General features: G+C 44.4%; 1 protein-coding gene across 10 annotated transcripts in view; it reads left to right on the top strand.

Moving 5' to 3' along the window:
• Positions 1-23,275, top strand: part of FRMD4A (FERM domain containing 4A) — an 849,800-nt gene that overhangs the window by 776,522 nt on the left and 50,003 nt on the right. For all 10 annotated transcript variants that reach the window (XM_059892529.1, XM_059892528.1, XM_059892530.1 and 7 more), the window contains 2 exons: positions 1,216-1,354; positions 7,559-7,700. In XM_059892529.1, coding sequence (XP_059748512.1) covers positions 1,216-1,354; positions 7,559-7,700 — 281 coding nt within the window. The remainder of the gene's footprint in view (positions 1-1,215; positions 1,355-7,558; positions 7,701-23,275) is intronic.

The raw sequence follows: 23,275 nt of genomic DNA, 5'->3' as shown, positions 1-23,275 counted from the left end.
TTTAAAGTCTGATTGCCTCTCTCTGCACCATACAACATCCTCCACATCTCCTACATCCGTGTGTATGTGGAAGTGGTTTGGGTAGCAGGAGGGAGATTGGACGGGCCCATTTCTTTCTGCCTTCCCTATCCTGATTACTTTTATACCCCACCTGCCCTCTGAATATATTTGAAATTGAAACCAGCTCTTTCAAGGAAGATTGCCTAAGAATAACATAAGGAGTCCTGATTGCCTTAGATGATGTGGTGATTAGAAGAAAATTTACTCATCCTTCACGACAGGCAGTGTTGCCTGGTTAATAAAGGGCATTGTCAAAGGCTTTTCCTGTCTCCAAAATTTGCCTTGGCCCAGTGCCAAGAGCTGAAGATCAGAAAAGACCGTCCCGTGACCTCGAATGACCCATCTTATTCCAGACAAGGCAGAGGCTTAGCCAAATTTTGATCTCTAAGGAGCCAGTAAATCAAAATATTAGCAGGATTCACAATAGCCACGATATGGCAGCAACCTAAGTGTACATTGATGGATGAAGAAATTGTGATGTGTATGCACAACAGAGTATCATTCAACCTTAAAAAAAAAAAAGGAGACCCTGCTGTTTGCAATAATGTGGATGGACCTGGAGGACATTATGAAGTGAAATAAGGCAGACAGAGAGAACAGAACTACATGGTCTTGTTTATAGATGGAAACTAAAAGAGTCGATACACAGAAGCAGAGAGAAGAATGGCCGTCACTGGGGGTAGGGCAGAGCAAGGAGGCAGGGGAAATGGAGAGATACTGGTCAGAGGGTACAAAGGGGTAGTTATGGAAGAATTAGCCTAGAGGCAGAATGTACAGCATGGTGACTATAGTTAATAATATACTGGAAACTGGCTAAGAACAGATTTCAGGTGCTCTGACCATAAACACACACAAGCACACATGATGGTAATATTGGAGGAGATGAGATATTCTTTAGCTTGACTGCAGTGATCACTGTGTATATGAAAATCAAATCATCATATTCTATACCTTAAATAGAATCCGTTTCTGTTTAATAAAATGAAAAGCTGGCCTTTGTCAGCCAGCTGCACGTGTGTGCACACAAGGCCCTTCGGTTACCTTTATGCCAGAACTTTTGGACCCAGTGGGTTCTTGGTAAAAGCTGTGGACTGAGCACTGGAGTCCTTCATGGCCAGCGCAGTTGGTTGACCCTTCTGGTTCTTATTCTCCCAGGGCTTCGGTGACAAGAAGGACATTTGGACACAGCGGCATCGCGGTGCACACGTGGTACGCGTGTCCAGCACTGATCAAGTCCATCTGGGCTATGGCCATTAGCCAACACCAGTTCTATCTGGACAGAAAGCAGAGTAAGGTAAGGGCCTCTCCTGGGGTGGGGAGGGCCTCTGCGGAGACCAGACCTTCCACTGAGCCTTGAGCTCTCCTAAGGGCAGGGTCCTTGTCTGGATCTTGTAGTTGGGGAGTGGGCATTGGATGGCTGGGGGAGGCTCTGCATCCCTTGCTCTGAAATGGGCACAGGTACAGACTGGCCTTTTAGGGCTATCAGAGGCAGGAATGAGATCAACTCTTTAAGAGAACAATTCTTTCTCAGCGACCTGGTCAAGAATAGTCAGAGCCACTTAAGCCATTTGACACAGCCAGGTAGGAATTCTGCCTGCGCTTTCAAAGCCCTAGAGCCTCTCCCAGGAGTAAGCAGTCAAGCCCTTTTTGGTGTGTAAACACTGGCATGTTGTTTTCCTTTTGAGAAAATAAAAAGCAACTAGTCTCAACTAATAGACACCACCTAACTGTTGAGGATAATTGCTTGTGAAAACCCTCCAGGCTTTTCCAACTGCCAACTCTTCTGAAAAATGCAAAACTGGAAACATTAAAAAAAAAAAAATTAAAAAGCAACAACTCTGTTTCCCTCAGGTAGACCCAGAGCCTCAGGCCTTGATAAACAGTCATCCTCCAAGGGAGGTTTGATGTAGCCCAAGTTCACAGACACGGGGTGGGGGAAGGGTGCATTTTCTGGTGGGTGGGAAAATGACATCTCCCCAGTTCACACAGGGCTTCCGTCAACATTCTGCCCCTTCTTCCTCCTGCCTCGGCTTCTGGGCTCCCCTCGCCTTCCCCACCCAAGCCTCTCCCGTCCACTACCCCTCAGGTGAAGAGCCGTATCAAGATGGGCTCAGTATCTTTCTCAGGATTCTGGTGGCTCAGGAAGGGTGGGGAATGGACCTTGGCCCCTTGCCTAGCCGTACCATCCCCCATGGGAGGTTTTGTCCCAGCCCATGAGTCCTGAAAGGGGAGGAGGTGGCAGGACTCTGGGCTTACTGGGCCCAAGACTTATTGGATTGGTGCCCTTTGGTATTCTTGCAGCTTCCCCTTTGGTGTTATTTTCCTTCTGGTTGGAGATGCTTTTTTCCTGGCTTGGGGAGAGGACTGGAAGGAGAGCTGTTGAGCAGGAGGCAAGAGAAAGATAGTAGGACAATAGGGCAGGAAGGAAGCAGACAAACCCTGAAGTCATCGTTCAGTTTTGAATCACAGCCTTTCCCATGTGGGGGTCACTTTCTCCTCTGTAACACATTTTCTCCTCTCCTAGGTCTTCTTCCTGACCCCTCTTTCGGTCATTTTCTGGGATGAGTGGGCACAGGGTGGAATATTTTTGTTGCCAGGAATAATGAGAGTGTTCTACAGCTCTGCTGGTGATGACGGGCTTTGGCACAGGAATTTGAGGCCCGATTAGATCCAAAGAAACAGGGCCAAAGTGCTTTTGACTCATGCTTTGTATTGAGACAGTGGGTGGGTGTCAGCGATTTGCCCTCCGGTGGCAAGAGTTGGAGGTCGAAACCTTAGAACCTTGATTCTGTCCTCCGTACTGTTCGGCAATGCATGATGAGAGGTAAGAGAGTTTGACAACCCTCCTGAACCCCACTACCGATTCCTCTTGCGAGGACCTCACACACACTGATACTCAGTGTTGAATGCCGAAAAGAAAAAGCATGCTTCACCCTAAGGATTAGCTGTTTGAACTCTTCCTCCTTGTGCTGGCTTTTTGCATTAGAACGTCTTTGGGGTAATTCAGGAGGCTCATCCTTAGGGCTCTACAGCCCTGTTGAAGGTTGTCTCACCTGCAGTTGGGGAAGCTTTATGGAGCAGGCTTACAGGTCAACCCCCTGATACAGCAAGTAAACCTTTAAAAGTAACCATCAGAGACTTCCCTGGTGAACCAATGGTTAAGAATCCGCCTGCCAATGCAGGGAACACGGATTTGATCCCTGATCCAGGAATATCCCACATGCTGCAGAGCGGTTGAGCCCGTGTGCCACAGCTACTGAGTCCAGAGACCCTAGAGTCCATGATCCACAGCAAGAAAAGCCACTGCAGTGAGAAGCCCATGCACAACTAGAGAACGCCCAAGCACAGCAATGAAGACCCAGTGCAGCCAAGAATAGTTAATTAAAAGTAACTATCAAGGATGACCTGTTAACAAGAAGTGTCTTTTAAGAGACCAAACCAAATGCTTATAGCCATAGAGAACTTTCACCTCAGCAACCCCTGGAGGGCTGAAGGAAATACACTTATTCCTAGGAGCAGGAGAATTTTCCCCAGATAAGCTCTGAATATTCACAGGTACTCCAGAGCCCATGCATTTTCTTTTGGAACCAGTTCCTCTGCCTGTGGTATTAGGCAAGAAACAGGTTGCCCCATAGGGAAGTCCAAGGATTCTGCCTTCTCTTTCTGTGACCCTGGACAAGTCTTTCTTCACTCCTTGCTTTCCTCAGTTAAAGAACAGCAAAGAAACCCCTGACAAAATCATTGACTGGGCCAGGGACACAGTGTTTGTGATTGCTTCAGGAGATGGGAGCTATCTTTCATTATTGTCATTATTAATCGAGCATGCTGTTCCCTGGCCGACACCTGTATGAAGTTTAAACTCTTTAAAAGTACCCCCAAACCAGAGATGATAAAATTTGCCTCAGGAATTGTGTTACAACACCTTTCAATTCTGGAATGTTCTTTAGACAATAGCAATGTGACCCATCTCCAGTGGGCAGGATGGTTCCAGGTGCGTGATGGTTGGCAGACCTGGGATGAAGTGTTTCCAAGTATTTCTGAGCAGCCAGTATTGGCTGGCATGCTAGCCATTGCTTCACACTCTACTGTAGTGGGCCGTGCCAACCATTCCTTTCTCTGAAGTGCTTCAGCAAAGCCCAAGCCTCCTAAGGAATTCTTTTCAACCCCAGAAACAAGTGTGGTCTGGTGGTTGGAGTCAGCAGGGGTAGGTAACCGAGAAGTCTTGTGCTCATACACTGGCACTTGGTTATTTTCTTCTTTCAGGGTTCTGGTGTAAGTCGCTTAAAATCTCTCCTTGTCTCTCTCCTCTCTGTCTCACTCTCGCTCGCTCGCTCTCACACACACAGCCTGCATCACTAAAGACAGAGCAGAATGAGGATGAATACACACACACACACGCGCGCGCGCACACACACACCCACACACCCACACACACACCCACACACACACCCACACACACACCCTCCGTCACTAAAGACAGCAGAAAGAAGCCCTTCTGGTTCCTTTCTGGTGGCTCCTTCAGAATGAGAGGCTGTACAGTCACCAGTGACATTTGGTAAATTACATCTGCTGACCCCAAAGATCAGAAGTGTCATCAGCTGGATCCTGCCAACCTATGTGCCCAAGGAATCTCTAATAGAGTTCAGAGGGAAATATTTGAAAACTTAAATTGTTTAGAGTGAATATTAGTCACTGTTCCTCTGAATTCAGATTGAGGACTTGTTGAGTTGGCCCCCAGATCTAACATCTTTCCTTCTTAATATTTTTTCCCCACTTGATCCAATCTGCTATTCTTTATTCTGTCTAGATCAAAAGCCAAGTGAAAGCATGGTAGAGGCTGATTAAACCTGGCTCACAGAATGCCTGTAGTAATACTTAGTACAGCAAGACCCTCCAAGCAAAACGTCTAGAACTTTGGAGGCTCTTTGACCCAAAGACTTGACTTTACAAGGAGGGAATCTCCCCATCAAGTTGTCTCCTCTATAGTGCCCTCTCTCCTCCTGATCCACATGGGCATTGTGATATTTCCATTCCAGACAGAAGTCAGTAATTTCCTAAAACTTCTGAGAAGCTAATCTCCCTCAAAAGCGCACGTTATCCCTTTTTCCTAGTTTGTTTCCTGTCTCCGAGGTTAGCATGACAGGGATGGGGTCGAGGGGGGATGGGTTTCCCACGAGATTGATGAGATCCCCTAAAATATCCAATGGAGTCATTCATTGAACCTCACTTAGCAAATTCCTCCCAGGACCTGATTTATAGCTTATTCCAATTCCAATGACCTTGATGTCTGTTATCTAATTTAGTCCTGACATCACACCTCTGTGATGTGGGTTTTAAGAGCTCCATTTTACAAACAGGGATCTCGGGATCAGAGAGGTTGGAAATCAAGGTCAATCTATGATTTACTGGAAAGAGCCGAGATTCCAGTCCAGGTCTTTCTGACTCCAGAGCCTGGATCCTTCACCAGGGTGAATTGGGCTGTGACTTCATGAGTTATTCTTGCATAACTGCAAGCGTGGGCTCCTCTTGGTGATGCGTGGGCCTTGGTAAGAGAATAGTGTTGAAAGAAAGGAAGTGATGGATTGTGCTTTCTCTGCTTTGCTCAGAGGATACAACTTAGCCAGGTGCATGTGATTGATATTCTGTGTCAAAATGAAACGGAGGCCTTCCTGCTTTCTGCTACAAGCCAGAAAACCCTGCCAGGGGCTGGCAGCTGGGATTATTTCATGAGCAAGGATGCCTTCACCGCAGGAAGGCGGCCTGGTTCTGAATGTAGGGACAAAAGTTGAGGTCGGAGAGGAGACAACAGTTAAGGAGGGACCAGTTCCTGGCAGTCCAGTGGTCAGGACTCTGTGCTTCCATGGCAGGGGGCACCAATTCAATCCCTGGTCGGGGAACTAAGATGCCACAAGCCACATCATGGGAAAAAAAAAAAGGAAGGATCACTGAGATAGAAGAGTGTGAGAAAGAAGACAAGCCAGACCCGATGAACAAAAAAAGCAAAAAATCTCCGCATTTCCTCTGCCTTTCAGACTCTCATCTCATTTAGGTGAGGAAAGTACTTGGCAGTCGAAAGTCATTGCCTTTCACCAATTTTGGCATCAACACGGAGGCCAGACAAGGGCAGGGTCTCAGGATCCAGACAGACCCTGCTGGAGACCACTGTGGGCACAGGATGTGAGGGGAGCCAGGCAGTGGTCTGCCCACATTCCACGGTTTCTCCTGTGTCAGGGACAGACTGGGCCTCACACCAGCCAGGGGTGAACACACACCAAATAACTGCAAACCTCAGTGGGGAGCCTCGCCTGGTTCTATCCGTGCATCCCTGGCATATCGCCAATGACCGCAGAAAGATGGACACATGTACAGGTTACACTAGCATTGATCGCTGTTTTCTGGAAGGCCACAGTTCAGCAGAAGCCCCTGCCTGAGGAATTATCATGAACTGATTTCCCGATAAAGGAAAAAAAAAAAAAACACCCTCAAATTGTCAGGGGGCACGCAAACCCATCTCCACTTCCAGAGCTGGGAACTAGAGCAGAAAGCTTCACTGCAGCAGTTACTTTTAGGAATGTAATTGTGAACAGAGTCCTCTTCTGATTGCTCTGTTGTTTGCCAAAGTGGGCCAGTTAATTTGTGGAGTCAGTGGAGTCTTAACTGTAATCTGAAGACTTGGGCTCATACATTTAGGTATCAAAATGGAAGCAGGGCACCGTGTCAGGTGCCCCTTAGTGGGAACCAAACATCCCAACGAGCATTTGTTCCAGAAGCCCTTACACACCATGCTTACACACTATGCTTGCACACCACGCTTGCAGGCTGGTAGCGTGGTCACTTCCCAACCCTCTGAGTTTTCGTAGCTCCATGGCTAACACTTTAAGAGTTATGAACCACTTTAGAACTTACTGAAACTTCCTAAACTTTCTTCAGACATCTCTTAAATCATTCACCAAGCTGACAATTATTTTTTTCTCCTTCTTTAAGCACAAAATCCTGTATAATCACTAGTGTTTATTGACAGCTATGTAGGAGGTGGCATGGGGAGGGGAACAGAAGGGGGAGGAGAAGGGAGGGAAGCCGTTCACTCGTCTGACTTCCTTTGACCCTCACAAAACCTTGAGCAGTAGGTGGTGGTCTTCCTGTTTCATCCTTGGGAATAATGAGGCTCCATGAGCCTAAGTCATTCCCCAAATCGGGACCCGCCCCCAGCCCCCAAGATCTATCTGACTCCAAATCCACACTCTGTAAGCCCTGTACACACAGCCTGGGGGATGACAGGTTTAGAAAATTCCTAGTGAGTCACCTCTGGAGTCTTATCTGCTCCCGAGGGAAAGTTTCAGAGGATGAGCGATGGGCCCCGGGACACACACAGAAAAATACTGCAGTTCGGGCCATGAGGCCATTTGCTAGATCTCAGGATGACAAGCTGTAGTCAGCGTGTCCTCGCCAGGAGGGGAGTGTCCTCCACCTAATCTGTCCAACCCGCTGATCTTTTTAGTCGAAGATCCATGCCGCCCGCAGCCTGAGCGAAATTGCCATCGACCTGACAGAGACGGGGACGCTGAAGACATCCAAGCTGGCCAACATGGGCAGCAAAGGCAAGATCATCAGCGGCAGCAGCGGCAGCCTCCTGTCCTCAGGTGAGCAGACCCTAAAAGAGGTCCCCGGGCAGCAGGGCTGCAAGCCCTGGGTTGGGGCGGAGCGCTCTGAGGGTAGGTGAGGGGGGCGGTCAGGACCATGTGGCAGGCTCGGCGGAAGCTGGCTCTGGCATCCAGAGCAAGGTTTGCAGTCCAGCAGGGATCAGAGAAAATGGCCAAAGATATGGGGGGTGGGGAGAGGCGGAAGAACCACACAGTGTGCGGAGGACGCACAAGGGTCTTAGAGCAGCATCCAGAGCCTTCTCGAGGCTGATGGCCAGCCGGCAGGAGTGTCTGCTCCAGGGGTGGAAGGAGGGATCCCTTGGGTGCCACTCAAGGAGAATTACCTAAGAAAGGGCTGAAGGTCCGAGTCATGGTGCTGAGGGACCTGCACTGTGTTCCCAGGGGAACTTCTTGAGGCTTTCAAAAGTACAGAAAACTCTTGATCATTTGGAAAGGAGAGTCTTGCTGTCTGGCGCCTTTGGAAAGAGAGGATCAGCGGGTCTGATGCAGTCTGTCTCTGCAGGGCCCTGGGCAAGTGTTTGTCATCATTCGAAGCTGGGAGGGGCAGAAATGCCCTGAGGTTTCAGGTCTGGCTGGATTCAGGAGAAGGGACACCGTTTGCTGAAGTGACAGGAAGGGGAGTGGTTTGAGTTGGGCAGGGAATCGAAGAGAAGGAGGCAAAAATTTCCTGAAAGTGTTACAGAAGTATAATAATGCTGGTCACCCTCCAGGCCACACAGTCACGGCCGGATTATTCTTGGGGCCAGTGTCCTCTTCCTTGCCTCTGAGCCAGAGAGTGAAACAAGAAGGCTTTGTCCTACCTTATCTTCCAGAGTCATTTCTATACAGCTGGTGGCAGCAGACAATAAAAAGGGAAATAAAAAAGGAAAAAGATTCCTCAGTACCATGATGACCGGGAGGGCTGGGATGGGGCGGGGGGGAGATCAAGAAGGAGGGGATATATATACAGTTATAACTGATTTGCACTGTTGTATGGCAGAAACCAGCACAACATGGTAAAGCAATTATCCTCCAATTAAAAATAAAAAAGAAACTTAAAAAAAAAGGAAAAAGACAGGAGTAGGGAGAAGCTGAAACCTGTCTAGTTAATTTCTGGGCTGGTGGAGTCCAGTCAGAACCGGAACACATTCAGACCTGAAGGGCAAGGGTGAGGATTGATCGGCCTTTGTAAGGTCCCCAGGGACCCGTGGCCAGGTGTTCACATGGCCATGGGTTTTACAAAATCTGTGAACATAATACATTTAGCCACCAAAATTATATAAGTGTCAGGCCCCACACAGTTGGCTCTGCCTCTGCTAGGTCACCATTAAGGATCACTGTCAACCCCTCCCTGTCTTGGATCCTTAAAATGTTTTCATCAATACAATGGTCCGAGTAATCATTATTTCTGAGGCTTACAGGGTTCCAGTGAAGACCATGGACAATGCTGTAGCAAAGAGAATGTTTTCCAAAGTCCAAGACCCCTGCCTGGAATTTCAGCCACTCCTGATTCCCTGCTGAATGAGGGAGGGCAGGGCCAGCACTGTGATTGTCCCTGAGACACTCCCCTGTGTGCGTGTTCAGCTGCTAAGTCATGTCAGACTCTTTGTGACCCCATGGATTGTAACCCGCCCAGCTCCTCTGCCCATGAGATTCTCTAGGCAAGAATACTGGAGTGGGTTACCATTTCCTCCTCCAGGGAATCTTCCTGACCCAGGGATCAAACCCACATCTCCGGTGTCTTCTGCACTGGCAGGCAGGTTCTTTATCACTGAGCCACCTGGGAGCCCAGAGTCTCAGATTTGAGCCTGGATTCATCTGCCCACCATCCTCCTAATCTAGCCCCTATGAGGCTGACTCTTCCTCCAGCCTCAGCTAGGGGCACATCCTTGCTGTGGTTTCATATCCACTCGGAAATCCACATTCTTTTTGCACATGGCATGTTATACCCAGGAGGAGAATAGATTCTTCCAGCTCAGGTGTATCAGAACCCCTTGGGAGGTTCCTTCAAACTCAAATAGCTGTGTACTAGCCCTGGAGTGTCTGATCTATGAGACTGGGTGAGACCAGAAATTTGCCTTTCTAGCAAGTTCCAACAAGTTCCCTGGTGCTGTTGATGCCACTGGTCTGGGGACCTTGCTTTGAGAGTCTCTCTTCTTGTTGAAGAAGAGAGAAAAGCTTGAGGTGGTTGTACAGCTCAAGATCAAGGAACTTAGGTCTCCCCACTTTTACCAAATGAACCTAACTAGTATCTTTTTTCAACTATTTATTTGGCTACATTGAGTCTTAGTTGTGGCATATGGGATCTTCATTGCATTGTGCAAGATCTTTCATTGCAGCATGCAGGCTTTAGTAATTGGGGTGTGTGGGCTTGGTTGCTCCTTGGCATGTGGGATCTTGGTTCCCCAACTAGGAATTGAGGTCATGTCCCCTGCATTGCAAGGATTCTTAACTACTTGACCCCCAGGGAAGTCCCTCCTCTCCCCACTTTTACACCTATGTCCTGGTCCATCTGCAGGGGCCCCTTGTCTCTGGCACCCTCCAGGGATGCAAAGCTAACAGCAGGTACAGAGGAATGGGTGAGCAGGAGCCCCAAAACTTCTAACATGAAACGACATTACTCAACCATCAGAGATGAGATCCAGGCAGTTTTAATACTAAGCAATTAATATTAAATTTACTAATTTAATAAATTAGTTTATTTAGAGGAAGCAGTTCCTCTCTGTTATCGCCATCAGCTTGACATTAATCAATCCCATGGGTTAGGAGATGAATCAACTGCTGAATCCACTCCCACACCTAATATCTTTATCCCAGGATATTAGAGCTGTTCTAACTTAGTGATGAAGACCCCACGCAAAGCTGTTCGGAAGTTGATGGAAGCAACCGGGGTCCCCTGACCGCAGCACTTCTGCAGTGGCTTCGTGCATAGGGCCGAGGCCCTCTGGCTTTTCTCTGCCTGCCCTCTGCTGCTCAGCTAAGTGAGAGGAAGGCTGGGTGGAGGATAAGGTGGGGAGGTGTGAGTCGTGCCTGTGACCAGGCCAGGGAGCGTGTGACACTCGACCCAGCCCTGCGAGATAGATCTTGAAGAACTGGCCTTAAATGCAGAGACGGAGGCTCTGTGGGGAGGTTTCCCTCCTAACTTAGGAAAGGCCATGGGTCAGTGGAGGGAGAGACTGTGCACCGAAAGTGTTCCATCAGCCAACACAGGGAACTTCTAGGACCTGTACATCGGGCCATTGCGGCCTCCAGGTGTGTGCTTGCTGCGCCTCTGACTTTCCATATGCAGGAGAAAAAGATGCCTTCTCCTGAGGCCTTGTGGTCCCACCTGGAAGGGATGGTTGCCCATCCCCCAGGTGAAAATATAGGCTGGCTCCCCACCTGTGCTTTTCATCCTCTAGACTGGGGCTGCCCAACCTCTGGGCCACAAACCAGTACCTCCCTCAGATCAGTGGCAGCATTGGATTAGAAATAAAGTGCACAATAAATGCAGTGCACTTGAATCATCCCAACCCCCTCACGCCTGCCCCGAGCCCACGGAACTGGTCCTTGGTGCCTTAGTGAGCCCTTCTCCGCTGCACACTGAGAGGCCTACATTTTAGTGACTGGCTTGCATAAATGAGAGAGCTCCAGTCTTTCTGGATGGACCTGATTTAAACACTCTTTTATGATACTTGCCAGAACTATGATCTACCTCTCATTCAGGAAATAGGATACCCAGTGTCCTATTTGATCAGTTATTTTTATTTCCTTCACAAATACAAAAAAAAATATTTTGTATTGGTGTGCATGTCTGGGTCTTTTTGACCCCATGAACTATAGTCCACCAAGCTCCTCTGTTCATGGGATTTTCCCAGCAAGAACTAGAGTAGGTTGCCACTTCCCCCTCTAGGGGATCTTCCTAACCCAGGAATCAAACCCAAACCTCCTATGGCAGGTGGGTTCTTTATCACTGACCTGGGAAGCCCACCTGGTGCCTCATTAAAAAAAAAAAAAGGTGCTGTCTAATAGTCCTGAAAAACATTTTGAAAAACTAATCGTCACTCGAAAATCCTTTTTTCTAGCTCAGTGCCTGACACCCAGTAGTTGCTCCATACATGATTTTTAAAAATGTTTACATTATTTCCCCATAACTCATTTATTTGATGACTGGAAATTTGTACCTTTGACCCCCTTCACCTATTTCCCCCACTGTCACCCCCTGCCTCTGACAACCACCAGTCTCTTCCTTTTATCTATGAGCTCAGGGGAGGTTATGGGTTTTATTTGTTTGTGTTTAGAGTCTATATATCAGTGAAATCAAATAGTGTTTGCCTTTCTCCAGTTTATTTCACTTAGCATAATGCCTTCAGGGTCCATTTATCTTGTTTCAAATGACAAGATTTAATTTTTTTGTTATGGCTGAATAACATTCCATTGTGTGTGTGTGTGTGTGGTAAAGTCACAATTTCTTTACCCTTTCGTCTACTGGTGGACACTTAGGCTGTTTCCGTGTCTTGGCTCTTGTGAATAGTGCTGTAGTGAACACGGGGATGGAGATATCTTTTCCAGTTAGTGTTTCATTTCTTCAGATAAATACCCAGAAGTGAAATTGCTGGGTCATGTGGTAGTTCTATTGTTAGTATTTTGAGGAACTTGCATACTATTACATGGTGGCTGCACCAGCTCACATTCCCACCAGCAGTGTAGGCAGAGTTCCCTTTCTTTTTCTCCACATTGTCACCAACACGTGTTCCTTTTGATGACAGCCATTCTGACAGATGTAAGGTCATTTCCCACTGTGGTTTTGATTTGCATTCCCCTGAAGGTTAATGATTCGGGAAATCTTTTCATTAATGATACTGGTCATATGTATGTCTTCTTTGGAAAACGTCTCTTCAGACTCTTCTGCCCATTTCTTAATTGGATCTTTTGTTGTTGTTGTTATAGCGTTGTGTGAGTTTTCTACATATTTTGAATATTAGCCCTTTATCAGATATATGATTTGCCAATATTTTCTCCCACTCAGTAGGTTGCATTTTCTCTTTGTTGATGGTTTCCTCTGTTGTGCAGAAGCTTTTTAGTTTGATGTAGTCCCATTGTTTATTTTTTTTTAATATTTATTTATTTGGCTGTACTGGGTCTTAGTCGCCACACTCAGAAGTTCTGATCTTCGTGGCAGTTTGTGGGATCTTTGGCTGTGGAATGTGGGATCTAGTTCCCTGACCAGGAACTGAACCTGGGCCCCCTGCGTTGGGAGTGAGACAACTTAGCCACTGGACCACCAGGGAAGTCCTGAGTCCCATTTGTTTATTTTTACTTTTGGCGCCTCTGGTTTTGGTGTCAAATTTAAAGAAATCATCACCAAGACTGATGTCAATGATACACAGTTATTGAAATTAAAATTTGAAGGATACTAGTAAGAATCCAGTGTGTGCTGCATTTTAAGAACCTTCTGTGTTCCCAGAGTATATGGTATCTTGGTCCTTGTCAGGATCTCTCATAAACCTACCACCAACATTTTCCATCAGATTATCATGATGGTATCAGACCTTCAGAGGTTACTCTTTTCAGATCAGACCCCTCCTGCAAATACTATCCATCTTCATTCTCTTTCGTTCATCCTTCCACCCTTGTCTGTCTCCAAATTGTGTTGTAACTGAGCCGTATAACCACACTGTGATATTTTACAGTATAAACATTTTTTTCCAGCTCCCGAACTTCGCTAGGAACTATGCATAGCATTTTAAAAGTTATAGCCTCTCTCCTCAAAGAGTTTGCATACTGTGTATTGATATAAAACAGAGATAAAATATTGTCAACTTCTAGTAACTCTGAAGGCAGTTTTCCTATTTAACAAGGCCACATCATTACCAAGTACTGGACTTCAGTCATTTTAAAGGAATCTGAGGTGTCAGATGCTAAAGAAATGAAGAAATGTTACGGATATTGTTAAAGAAGTCAGAAGTCCACTCTTACTAATGGCCCATTCAGGGGCTAACATTTCAAAAAGAAACAGTCTGCAGAGTTGAAATGATTTACTAAGGCTCGGGGCCAAGACCCCCTGAGATTTTCAGTGGTGACACCCAGGCCTGTCCCGTGGGAGATCTGAGTAGAGACCCTTAGAGGTGCTGAGCCTTCTGAGCTCTGCTGGATTAAAAGGGGTCAAGCTCTTACTTCCTGACATTGCAGTGTATGAGATTCAGATTCTAGAAAGGTTAGGGAACCAAATCCCAAATCCATTTGTAAAGGGGTGGCGGTGGGCAGGCTTTGAAAGATGTGAGGACCCTTGTCTCAGAGCACGTCTACTGAGAGATGGCCTGGCCTTCCCAGGGTCCCCAGAGGAGGGGATATGGAGGCAGCTCAAGGCGCAGCCCCCCTTCCAGGCCAGCAGAGCCCCACCCACTGCCCCCATCATAGTCTCCTCACAAGCTCTGCACCTCTGGGTACCCAGCCAGCCTGCCACCTGACCACTACGGGGGACGTGGGGGTGAGCAGGGGACATTGTAGTCACTCTGCCTAGTTGCTCAGTCACTCAGTCCTGTCCGACTCTTTGTGACCCCACGGACTGCAGCACGCCAGGCTTCCCTGTCCTTCACCATCTTTTTCTTAAAACCTCAAAAATGATGGGAAAGGGAGGAAAAATGGAATGACAAAATAAAAGACACAAGAACTGCATGTTGAACACACATGGCCTTTCCACAGATCCTCTGAAAGCAAGAGAGAGTGGAGGATTGTCCTAGCATTGCTTCTGGAATTTGCCATCCCAGGACAGTTCTGGTTTCAGTGGGAAGGTAGGGGCTCAGGGAGATGTGTTTTTGCTTTTAGCCCATTTAAAGAAAATGGCACGGACTCTCTTAGGAGAGATGCTGTGTTCTGCTTCCCCATGTGGATTGTTGCATTAACCATCCCTCCCCCCAAACAACAATAAAAAAAGTCACTGTGCATCCGTTCTTAAAGAAATAGAACAATGAGACATGTTCTTTTTTTGAATGGAAATACAGGGGCAGAAGCCACCCACTCTCTCAAAAACAGAACGGCATGTTGTGTCTATAAATAGGAGTCGGGCTATGGGATTAATGAGATGGCAGTTGAGTCATCTTCATTGTGAAGAGCAGGATTGCAAAGAATGTGGTGATGGGTCTTGGGTTTAAAAAATAAAATTAAAAAAAATAGCACAAAGCCTTGCAGTCTGCTGGGGTCACTCAGCTCTGACCTTTTCCGCTCTGGGGGAAAACATGTTGTACTGAGCGTAGGGCCTGCTCTGTCTGGGACCCGTCCATGTCCATGACTCAACTCTTCACACGTTCACCTTCTCTGAATGCCAGCACTTCCTGCCATTGTTGGGAAGTTTATTAATAACTAGTGTAACAATGAGGGTGCCAGCTATCTGCCATCTCTCCTTCCAGAGGACTGATCTGATAGGCGCCTGCCAGCTTTATAGTTCAGGGCTGTGTTCAGCTCAGAATACACAGCCCTGTAGTTGGTATCAATCACACGATATTTGGGGGCTTTTTTCTTCTTTTTGTCATCTTTTTTTCTTTTAATGTAGATTTTATTCCTACAGTTCAAATGTATTTCCTTTATGTTTTGCAATTACTTGATATCAATTTTTTTGCTGCATGGCATGTGGGATCCTAGTTCCCCAAGTAGGGATTGAACCCGGGCCTCCTGCATTAGAAGTTCAGCGTCTTAACCACTGGACCTGCAGGAAAGTCCCATCTCCATCCTTTCTCTTTAGCTCTCGATTCTACCTCTTCCCTGTATTTCTCTTCAGCTTTTTCAAGTTCTGTTGTCCTCTTAAGTCTAATGATGCCCAGGTTCCTGGGCTCAGTGCCCTGCAGACAGGGTCAGCCTGCAGGACTGCCAGAGGGCTCACCTTCTGCCAGGGTGTGTTTATACAGGACTGTGTAACTGGTGAGGGCTGTGAAATCTCTGTGGAATAGATGTTTCTGGCCGTGGCTTGTGCAGGACAGGCCTGAGTCAAAATACTGAGAAGACAGCATGGTTGTCCTTTTCTGCTTTCTCATCAGGGGGTTAAGAAAAAAAACAAAACCATGAAAGCCATTTATACTGATATATTTCTGCCCTCCTGTGTAAAGGAATATTTGCCTCCTAAAGAAAACCAGGACAGAATGATCATCTATAGCCTAAGTGAATGACTTTGAAACTGACGGAATTTTAAACAGTGATAAAGAAATCACTGTCCCCACCCATAGGCTTTTTGCACTCTTCCCATTTATTGAGACCAGCCTTCTCAATATTGCCATCAAATCAGAATTTTGGAGACAGAAGAATAAGCCCTCGTATTTCACAATATAAGAAATAGAAACCATGTAAGTTAACTCATAACAGTAGTTTCAACTGGGTACTTTACCAGATGCTGCCAAATTTTTATTAATTTTTATTGAAGTATAGCTGCTTTACAGTGTCTTGTTAGTTTCTCCTGTACAGCAAAATGAATCAGCTATACATGTACACATATCCTCTTTGTTTGGACTTTTCTTCCCATTTACATCACCACAGAGCACTGAGTAGAGTTCCTTGACTCACACAGTAGGTTCTCATTAGTTATCCATTTTATACCTACTATCAGTAGTGATACTGATTGATTGATCCCAATCTCCCAATTCATCCCACCCCTCTTTTCCCCGCTAAGTGTCCATACGTTTGTTCTCTACATCTGTGTCTCTATTTCTGTTTTGCAAATAAGATCATTTGTATCATTTTCCTAGACTCCACATATATGCATTAATATATATTTGTTTTTCTCTTTCCGACTTCACTCCATATGAGTCTCTGGGTCCATCCACGTCTCTACAAATGACCCAACTTCATTCCTTTTTATGGCTGAGTAATATTCCATTTATATATGTACCACATCTTCTTTATCCTCTTTTGATGGACATTTAGGTTTCTTCCATGTCCTGGCTGTTGTAAACAGTGCTAATAGAACTGCAGTGAATATTGGGGTACATGTGTCTTTTGAAATTATGGTTTTCTCTGGGTATATGCCCAAGAATGGGATTGCTGGATTATATGGTAGTTTGTTTTTTATTTGTTTAAGGAACCTCCATAGTGGCTGTATCAATTTATATTCCTAATAGCAGTACAAGGATCCCTTTTCTCTACACTCTCTCCAACATTTATTGTTTGTAGACTTTTTTTTAATGATGGCCATTAGGATGGGTGTGATTTTTTTTTTAATGTTGAACTTGTATCTTACAACTTTCCTGAATTTGGTTTTTAGCTCAGATTATGTATGTACATGCATGTGTTCTTTGGATGGATATGTTTGCTCAGTTGTGTCCAACTCTTTGCGACCCCATGGACTGTACCTGCAAGGCTCCTCCATCCATGGGATTTTCCAGGCAAGAATACTAGAGTGGGTTGCCATTTCCTTCACCAGAGGATCTTCCCAATCCAGGGATCGAACCCAGGTCTCCCATACTGCAGGCAGACTCTTTACCATCTGAGCCACCAGGAAGCCCATGTGATGGGTGTCAGTAAAACCCCATTATAGTTTTGATTTGCACTTCGCTAATAATTAGTGATATTGAGCATCTTTCCATGTGTTTATTGACCATCTGTTTGTCTTCTTCAAAGAAATGTCTATTTAGGTCCTCTTCCCATTTTTTAATTTTTTTCTTTTTTTTCTATTGAGCTGCATGAGCTGTTTGTATATTTGGGAGATTAATCCTTTGTTCATCGCCTTGTTTGCAAACATTTTCTCCCATTCTGAGTGTTGTCTTTTTATGTTGTTTATGGTTTCCTTTGCTATGCAAAAGCTTTTAAGTTTAATTAGGTCCCATTTGTTAATTTTTGTTTTTATTTTCATTACTCTAGGAGGTGGGTCAAGAAAGATCCTGCTGTGATTTATGTCAAAGAATGTTCTGCCTATGTTTTCCTCTTAAGAGTTTTGTAGAGTCTGGCCTTACATTTAGGTCTTTAATGCATTTTGAGTTTATTTTTGTGTATGGTGTTAGGGTGTATTCTAATTTCATTGTTTTGCATGTAGCTGTCCAGTTTTCCCAGCACCATTCATTGACTAAGAAGCTGTCTTTTCTCCATTGTATATTCTTGCCTCCTGTGTCATAGATTAGGTGACCAAAGGTGTGTGAACTTCCTCTGGGCCTTCTATTCTGTTCCATTGGTCTATATTTCTGCTTTTGTGCCAGTTACCATACTGTGTTGATTACTTCTAGTATAGTCTGAAGTCAAGGAGCCTGATTTCCTTCAGCTCCATTTTTTTTCTTTCTTAAGATTGCTTTGGCTATTCAGGGTCTTCTGTGTTTCTGTACAAATTGTAACATTTTCTGTTCTAGTTCTGTGAAAAATGCCATTGGTAATCTGACAGGGATTGCCAGCAAATTTGGAAAACTCAGCAGTGGCCACAAGACTGCAAAAGGTCAGTTTTCATTACAGTCCCAAAGAAAGGCAATGCCAAAGAATGCTCAAACTACTGCACAATTGCACTCATCTCTCACGCTAGTAAAGTAATGCTCAAAATTCTCCAAGCCAGGCTTCAGCAATACGTGAACCGTGAACTTCCTGATGTTCAAGCTGGTTTTAGAAAAGGCAGAGGAACAAGAGATCAAATTGCCAACATCCGCTGGATCATGGAAAAAGGAAGAGAGTTCCAGAAAAACATCTATTTCTGCTTTATTGACTATGCCAAAGCCTTTGACTGTGTGGATCACAATAAACTGTGGAAAATTCTGAAAGAGATGGGAATACCAGACCACCTGATCTGCCTCTTGAGAAATCTGTATGCAGGTCGGGAAGCAACAGTTAGAACTGGACATGCAACAACAGACTGGTTCCAAATAGGAAAAGGAGTACGTCAAGGCTGTATATTGTCACCCTGCTTATTTAACTTCTATGCAGAGTACATCATGAGAAACGCTGGACTGGAAGAAGCACAAGCTCGAATCAAGATTGCCAGGAGAAATCTCAATAACCTCAGATATGCAGATGACACCACCCTTATGGCAGAAAGTGAAGAGGAGTTAAAAAGCCTCTTGATGAAAGTGAAAGTGGAAAGAGAAAAAGTTGGCTTAAAGCTCCACATACAGAAAACAAAGATCATGGCATCTGGTCCCATCACTTCATGGGAAATAGATGGGGAAAAAGTGGAAACAGTGTCAGACTTTATTTTGGGGGGGTCCAAAATCCCTGCAGATGGTGACTGCAGCCATGAAATTAAAAGACTTACTCCTTGGAAGGAAAGTTATGACCAACCTAGATAGCATATTGAAAAGCAGAGACATTACTTTGCCAACAAAGGTCCGTCTAGTCAAGGCTATGGTTTTTCCAGTGGTCATGTATGGATGTGAGAGTTGGACTGTGAAGAAGACTGAGCACCGAAGAATTGATGCTTTTGAACTGTGGTGTTGGAGAAGACTCTTGAGAGTCCCTTGGACTGCAAGGAGATCCAACCAGTCCATTCTGAAGGAGATCAGCCCTGGGATTTCTTTGGAAGGAATGATGCTAAAGCTGAAACTCCAGTACTTCGGCCACCTCATGCGAAGAGTTGACTCATTGGAAAAGACTCTGATGCTGGGAGGGATTGGGGGCAGGAGGAGAAGGGGACGACAGAGGATGAGATGGCTGGATGGCACCACTGACTCGATGGACGTGAGTCTGGGTGAACTCCGGGAGTTGGTGATGGACAGGGAGGCCTGGTGTGCTGCGATTCATGGGGTCACAAAGAGTCGGACATGACTGAGTGAGTGAACTGAACTGAACTGGATTGAATCTATAGATTGCTTTGGGGAGTATAGTCATTTTCACAATATTGATTCTTTCAGTCCAAGAACATGGTATATCTCTCCATCTGTTTGTGTCATCTTTGATTTCTCTCATCTGTGTATCATGGTTTTCTGCATACAGATATTTTGCCTTCTTAGGTAAGTTTATTTATTTTTTTAATCAAAGGATAAGTGCTTTACAATATTGTGTTGGTTTCTGCCATACATCAGTACTTATGTAGGTTTTTTCCTAAGTATTTTACCCTTTTCATTGCAATGATAATGAGATTGTTTCCTTAATTTCTCTTTTTGATCTTTTGTAGTTAGTATATAAGAATGCAAGAGATGTCTGTATTAATTTTTTTTCTAGTCATATTTATTTTTGAGATCTCAAGTAACATTCTTAAAAATAGAAACAAGGAGTGAAATTTTTAGGCTATCCAAAGGAGGTGGGTGGGTTTTTAAGAGGTGAGCAATAGAGCAACCTTGGCCAAAGGAGTTTTGGAGTAGGGAGTGCAGGACTGAATTGTCAATGGGAGGTGAAGAAATATTTGAAGGCAGAGTTTGGCTGTGAAGAATGGAGAGTGGTATTAAGCTAATTGAAACAGAAAGCAAGATTGAATCAGGAAGATTCATTTTTAAAATAGAAAACTAGAGAATGTCTAACTAATGAAAAGAAGAATTCAAGAGAAGGAAATAAAGTATGATCTAGAAAATAAATCACTGCAAAAGAAAAAAATGTCAGAGCACATGTAAGCATTGCCTTTAGATAAAAGTTGTAACACCTCTTCCATTGAAATTAGAGGGAAGGAAGAATGATTAAGTTATATGTAGGTTTGGGGATTTGGTAAAGCTTAGAATTAAATTTCACCCTTCTGTTTTAATTTTGTATCCTATGACTTTACTGTTTCCACTGTTTCCCCACCTATTTCCCATGAAGTGATAGGACCGGATGCCATGATCTTAATTTTCTGAATGTTGAGCTTTAAGCCAACTTTTTCACTGTCCTCTTTCACTTTCATCAAGAGGCTTTTTAGTTCCTCTTCACTTTCTGCCATAAGGGTGGTGTCATCTGCATATCTAAGGTTATTGATATTTCTCCCGGCAATCTTGATTCCAGCTTGTGCTTCTTCCAGCCCAGCATTTCTCATGATGTACTCTGCATAGAAGTTAAATAAGCAGGGTAACAATATACAGCCTTGACGTACTCCTTTTCTTATTTGGAACCAGTCTGTTGTTCCATGTCCCGTTCTAACTGTTGCTTCCTGACCTGCATATAGGTTTCTCAAGAGGCAGGTCAGGTGGTCTGGTTTCCAGTCTCTTTCAGAATTTTCCACAGTTTATTGTGATCCACATAGTCAAAGGCTGGACATGAGTTTGAGTCAACTCCGGGAGTTGGTGATGGACAGGGAGGCCTGGTGTGCTGAGATTCATGGGGTCTCAAAGAGTCGAACACAACTGAGCGACTGAACTGAACTGAACTGATGACCTTACTGAATTTATTGATGAGCTCTAGTAGTTTTCTGGCAGCATCTTTAGGATTTTCTATGTGTAGTATTAGGTCATCTACAAACAGTGACAGTTACTTCTTTTCCAATTTGGATTCCTTTGATTTCTTTTTATTCTCTGGTTACTATAGCTAGGACTCCCAAGACTATGTTGAATAATAGTGGTGAGAGTGGACACTCCTGTCTTGTTTCTGATCTTAGAGGAAATGCTTTCAGTTTTTACCAGTGAGAATAATGTTTGCTGTGGGTTTGTTGTATATGGCCTTTATTATGTTGAGGTAGGTTCCCCCTATGCTTACTTTCTGGAGAATTTTTATCATAAATTAAGTGTAGAATTTTGTCAAAAGCTTTTTCTGCATCTATTGAAATGATCATGTGGTTTTTATTCTTTAGTTTGTTAATGTGATGTATCACACTGATTAATTTGCAGATATTGAAGAATCCTTGCATCCCTGGGATAAATTCCACTTGATCATGGTGTGTAGTGCTTTAAATGTATTTTTGCATTCAGTTTGCTAATATTTTATTGAGGATTTTTGCATCTATGTTCATCAGTGATATTGGCCTGTAATATTCTTTTTTATGATATCTTTGTCTGGTTTTGGTATCTGGTGATGGTGGCTTCCTAGAATGATCTTGGGAGTGTTTCTCTGCCTGCAATTTTTTGGAAGAGTTTGAGAAGGATAGGTATTAACTCTTCTCTAAATGTTTGATAGAATTCGCCTGTGAAGCTATCTAGTACTGGACTTTTGTCGGAAGATTTTTAATTAGTTTCAATTTCATTACTTGTGATTGGTCTGTTCATATTTTCTGTTTCTTCCTGGCTCAGTCTTGGAAGGTTGTACTTCTTTAAGAATTTGTTCATTTCTTCCAGAGTGTCCATTTTATTGGCATACAGTTGTTTGTAGTGGAATCTTCTCTTACAATCCTTTGTATTTCTGTGCTGTCTGTTGTGGCTTCTCTTTTTTCATTTCTAATTTAATTGCCTTGAGTCCTCTCCCTTTTTATCTTGATAAGTCTGGCTAAAGATTTATCAATTTTGTTTATCTTCTCAAAGAGCCAGCATTCAGTTTTATTGATCTTTGCTATTGTTTTCTTCATTTCTATTTCATTTATTTCTGCTCTGATCTTTATCATTTCTTTCCTTCTGTTAACTTTGGGTTTTGTTTTGGTTTTTTTGCGGGGCAGGGGTTCTTTTACTAGTTGCTTTAGGTGTAAAGTTCAGTTCAGTTCAGTTGCTCAGTCGTGTTCAACTTTTTGCGACCCCATGAATCGCAGCACGCCTGGCCTCCCTGTCCATCACCAACTCCCGCAGTTCACTCAGACTCACGTCCATCCAGTCAGTGACGCCATCCAGCCATCTCATCCTCTGTCATCCCCTTCTCCTCCTGCCCCCAATCCCTCCCAGCTTCAGAATCTTTTCCAATGAGTCAACTCTTCACATGAGGTGGCCAAAGTACTGGAGTTTCAGCTTTAGCATCAATCCTTCCAAAAAATCCCAGGGCTGATCTCCTTTAGAATGGACTGGTTGGATCTCCTTGCAGTCCAAGGGACTCTCAAGAGTCTTCTCCAACACCACAATTCAAAAGCATCGATTCTTCAGCTCTCAGCTTTCTTCACAGTCCAACTCTCACATCCATACATGACCACTGGAAAAACCATAGCCTTGACTAGACGGACCTTTGTTGACAAAGTAATGTCTCTGCTTTTCAATATGCTATCTAGGATGGTCATAACTTTCCTTCCAAAGAGTAAGCGTCTTTTAATTTCATGTCTGCAGTCACCATCTGCAGTGATTTTGGAACCCAAAAAAATAAAGTCTGACACTGTTTCCACTGTTTCCCCATCTATTTGCCATGAAGTGATGGGACCAGATGCCATGATCTTTGTTTTCTGAATGTTGAACTTGTTGGCTTAAGCCAACTTTTTCACTCTCCACTTTCAGTTTCATCAAGAGGCTTTTTAGTTCCTCTTCACTTTCTGGCGTAAGGGTGGTGTCATCTGTAAAGTTAGGTTGTTTATTTAAGATTTTTTTGTATTTTGAGGTAGGATTGTATTGCTGTAAATTTTACTTTTAGAACTGCTTTTGCTGCATCCCATAGATTTTGGGTTGTTGTGTTTTCCTTATCATTTGTTTCTAAGTATTTTTTATTTCCTCTCTGACTTCTAAAGTGATCTCTTGGTTATTTAGTAGCATATTCTTCAGCTTCCATGTGTTTGTGGTTTTTTTCAGTTTTTTTCTGTAATTGATTTCTACTCTCATAGGGCTGTAATCTAAAAAGATGCTGGATATGTTTTCAGTTTTCTTAAATTTACCAAGGCTTGATTTGTGATCCAA

The sequence above is a fragment of the Bos taurus genome, chromosome 13 (assembly GCF_002263795.3).
Source record: "Bos taurus isolate L1 Dominette 01449 registration number 42190680 breed Hereford chromosome 13, ARS-UCD2.0, whole genome shotgun sequence".
NCBI lineage: Eukaryota > Metazoa > Chordata > Mammalia > Artiodactyla > Bovidae > Bos > Bos taurus.
Note: the sequence above shows the minus strand (reverse complement) of the source record. Positions and strands in the feature narration are given on the sequence as shown.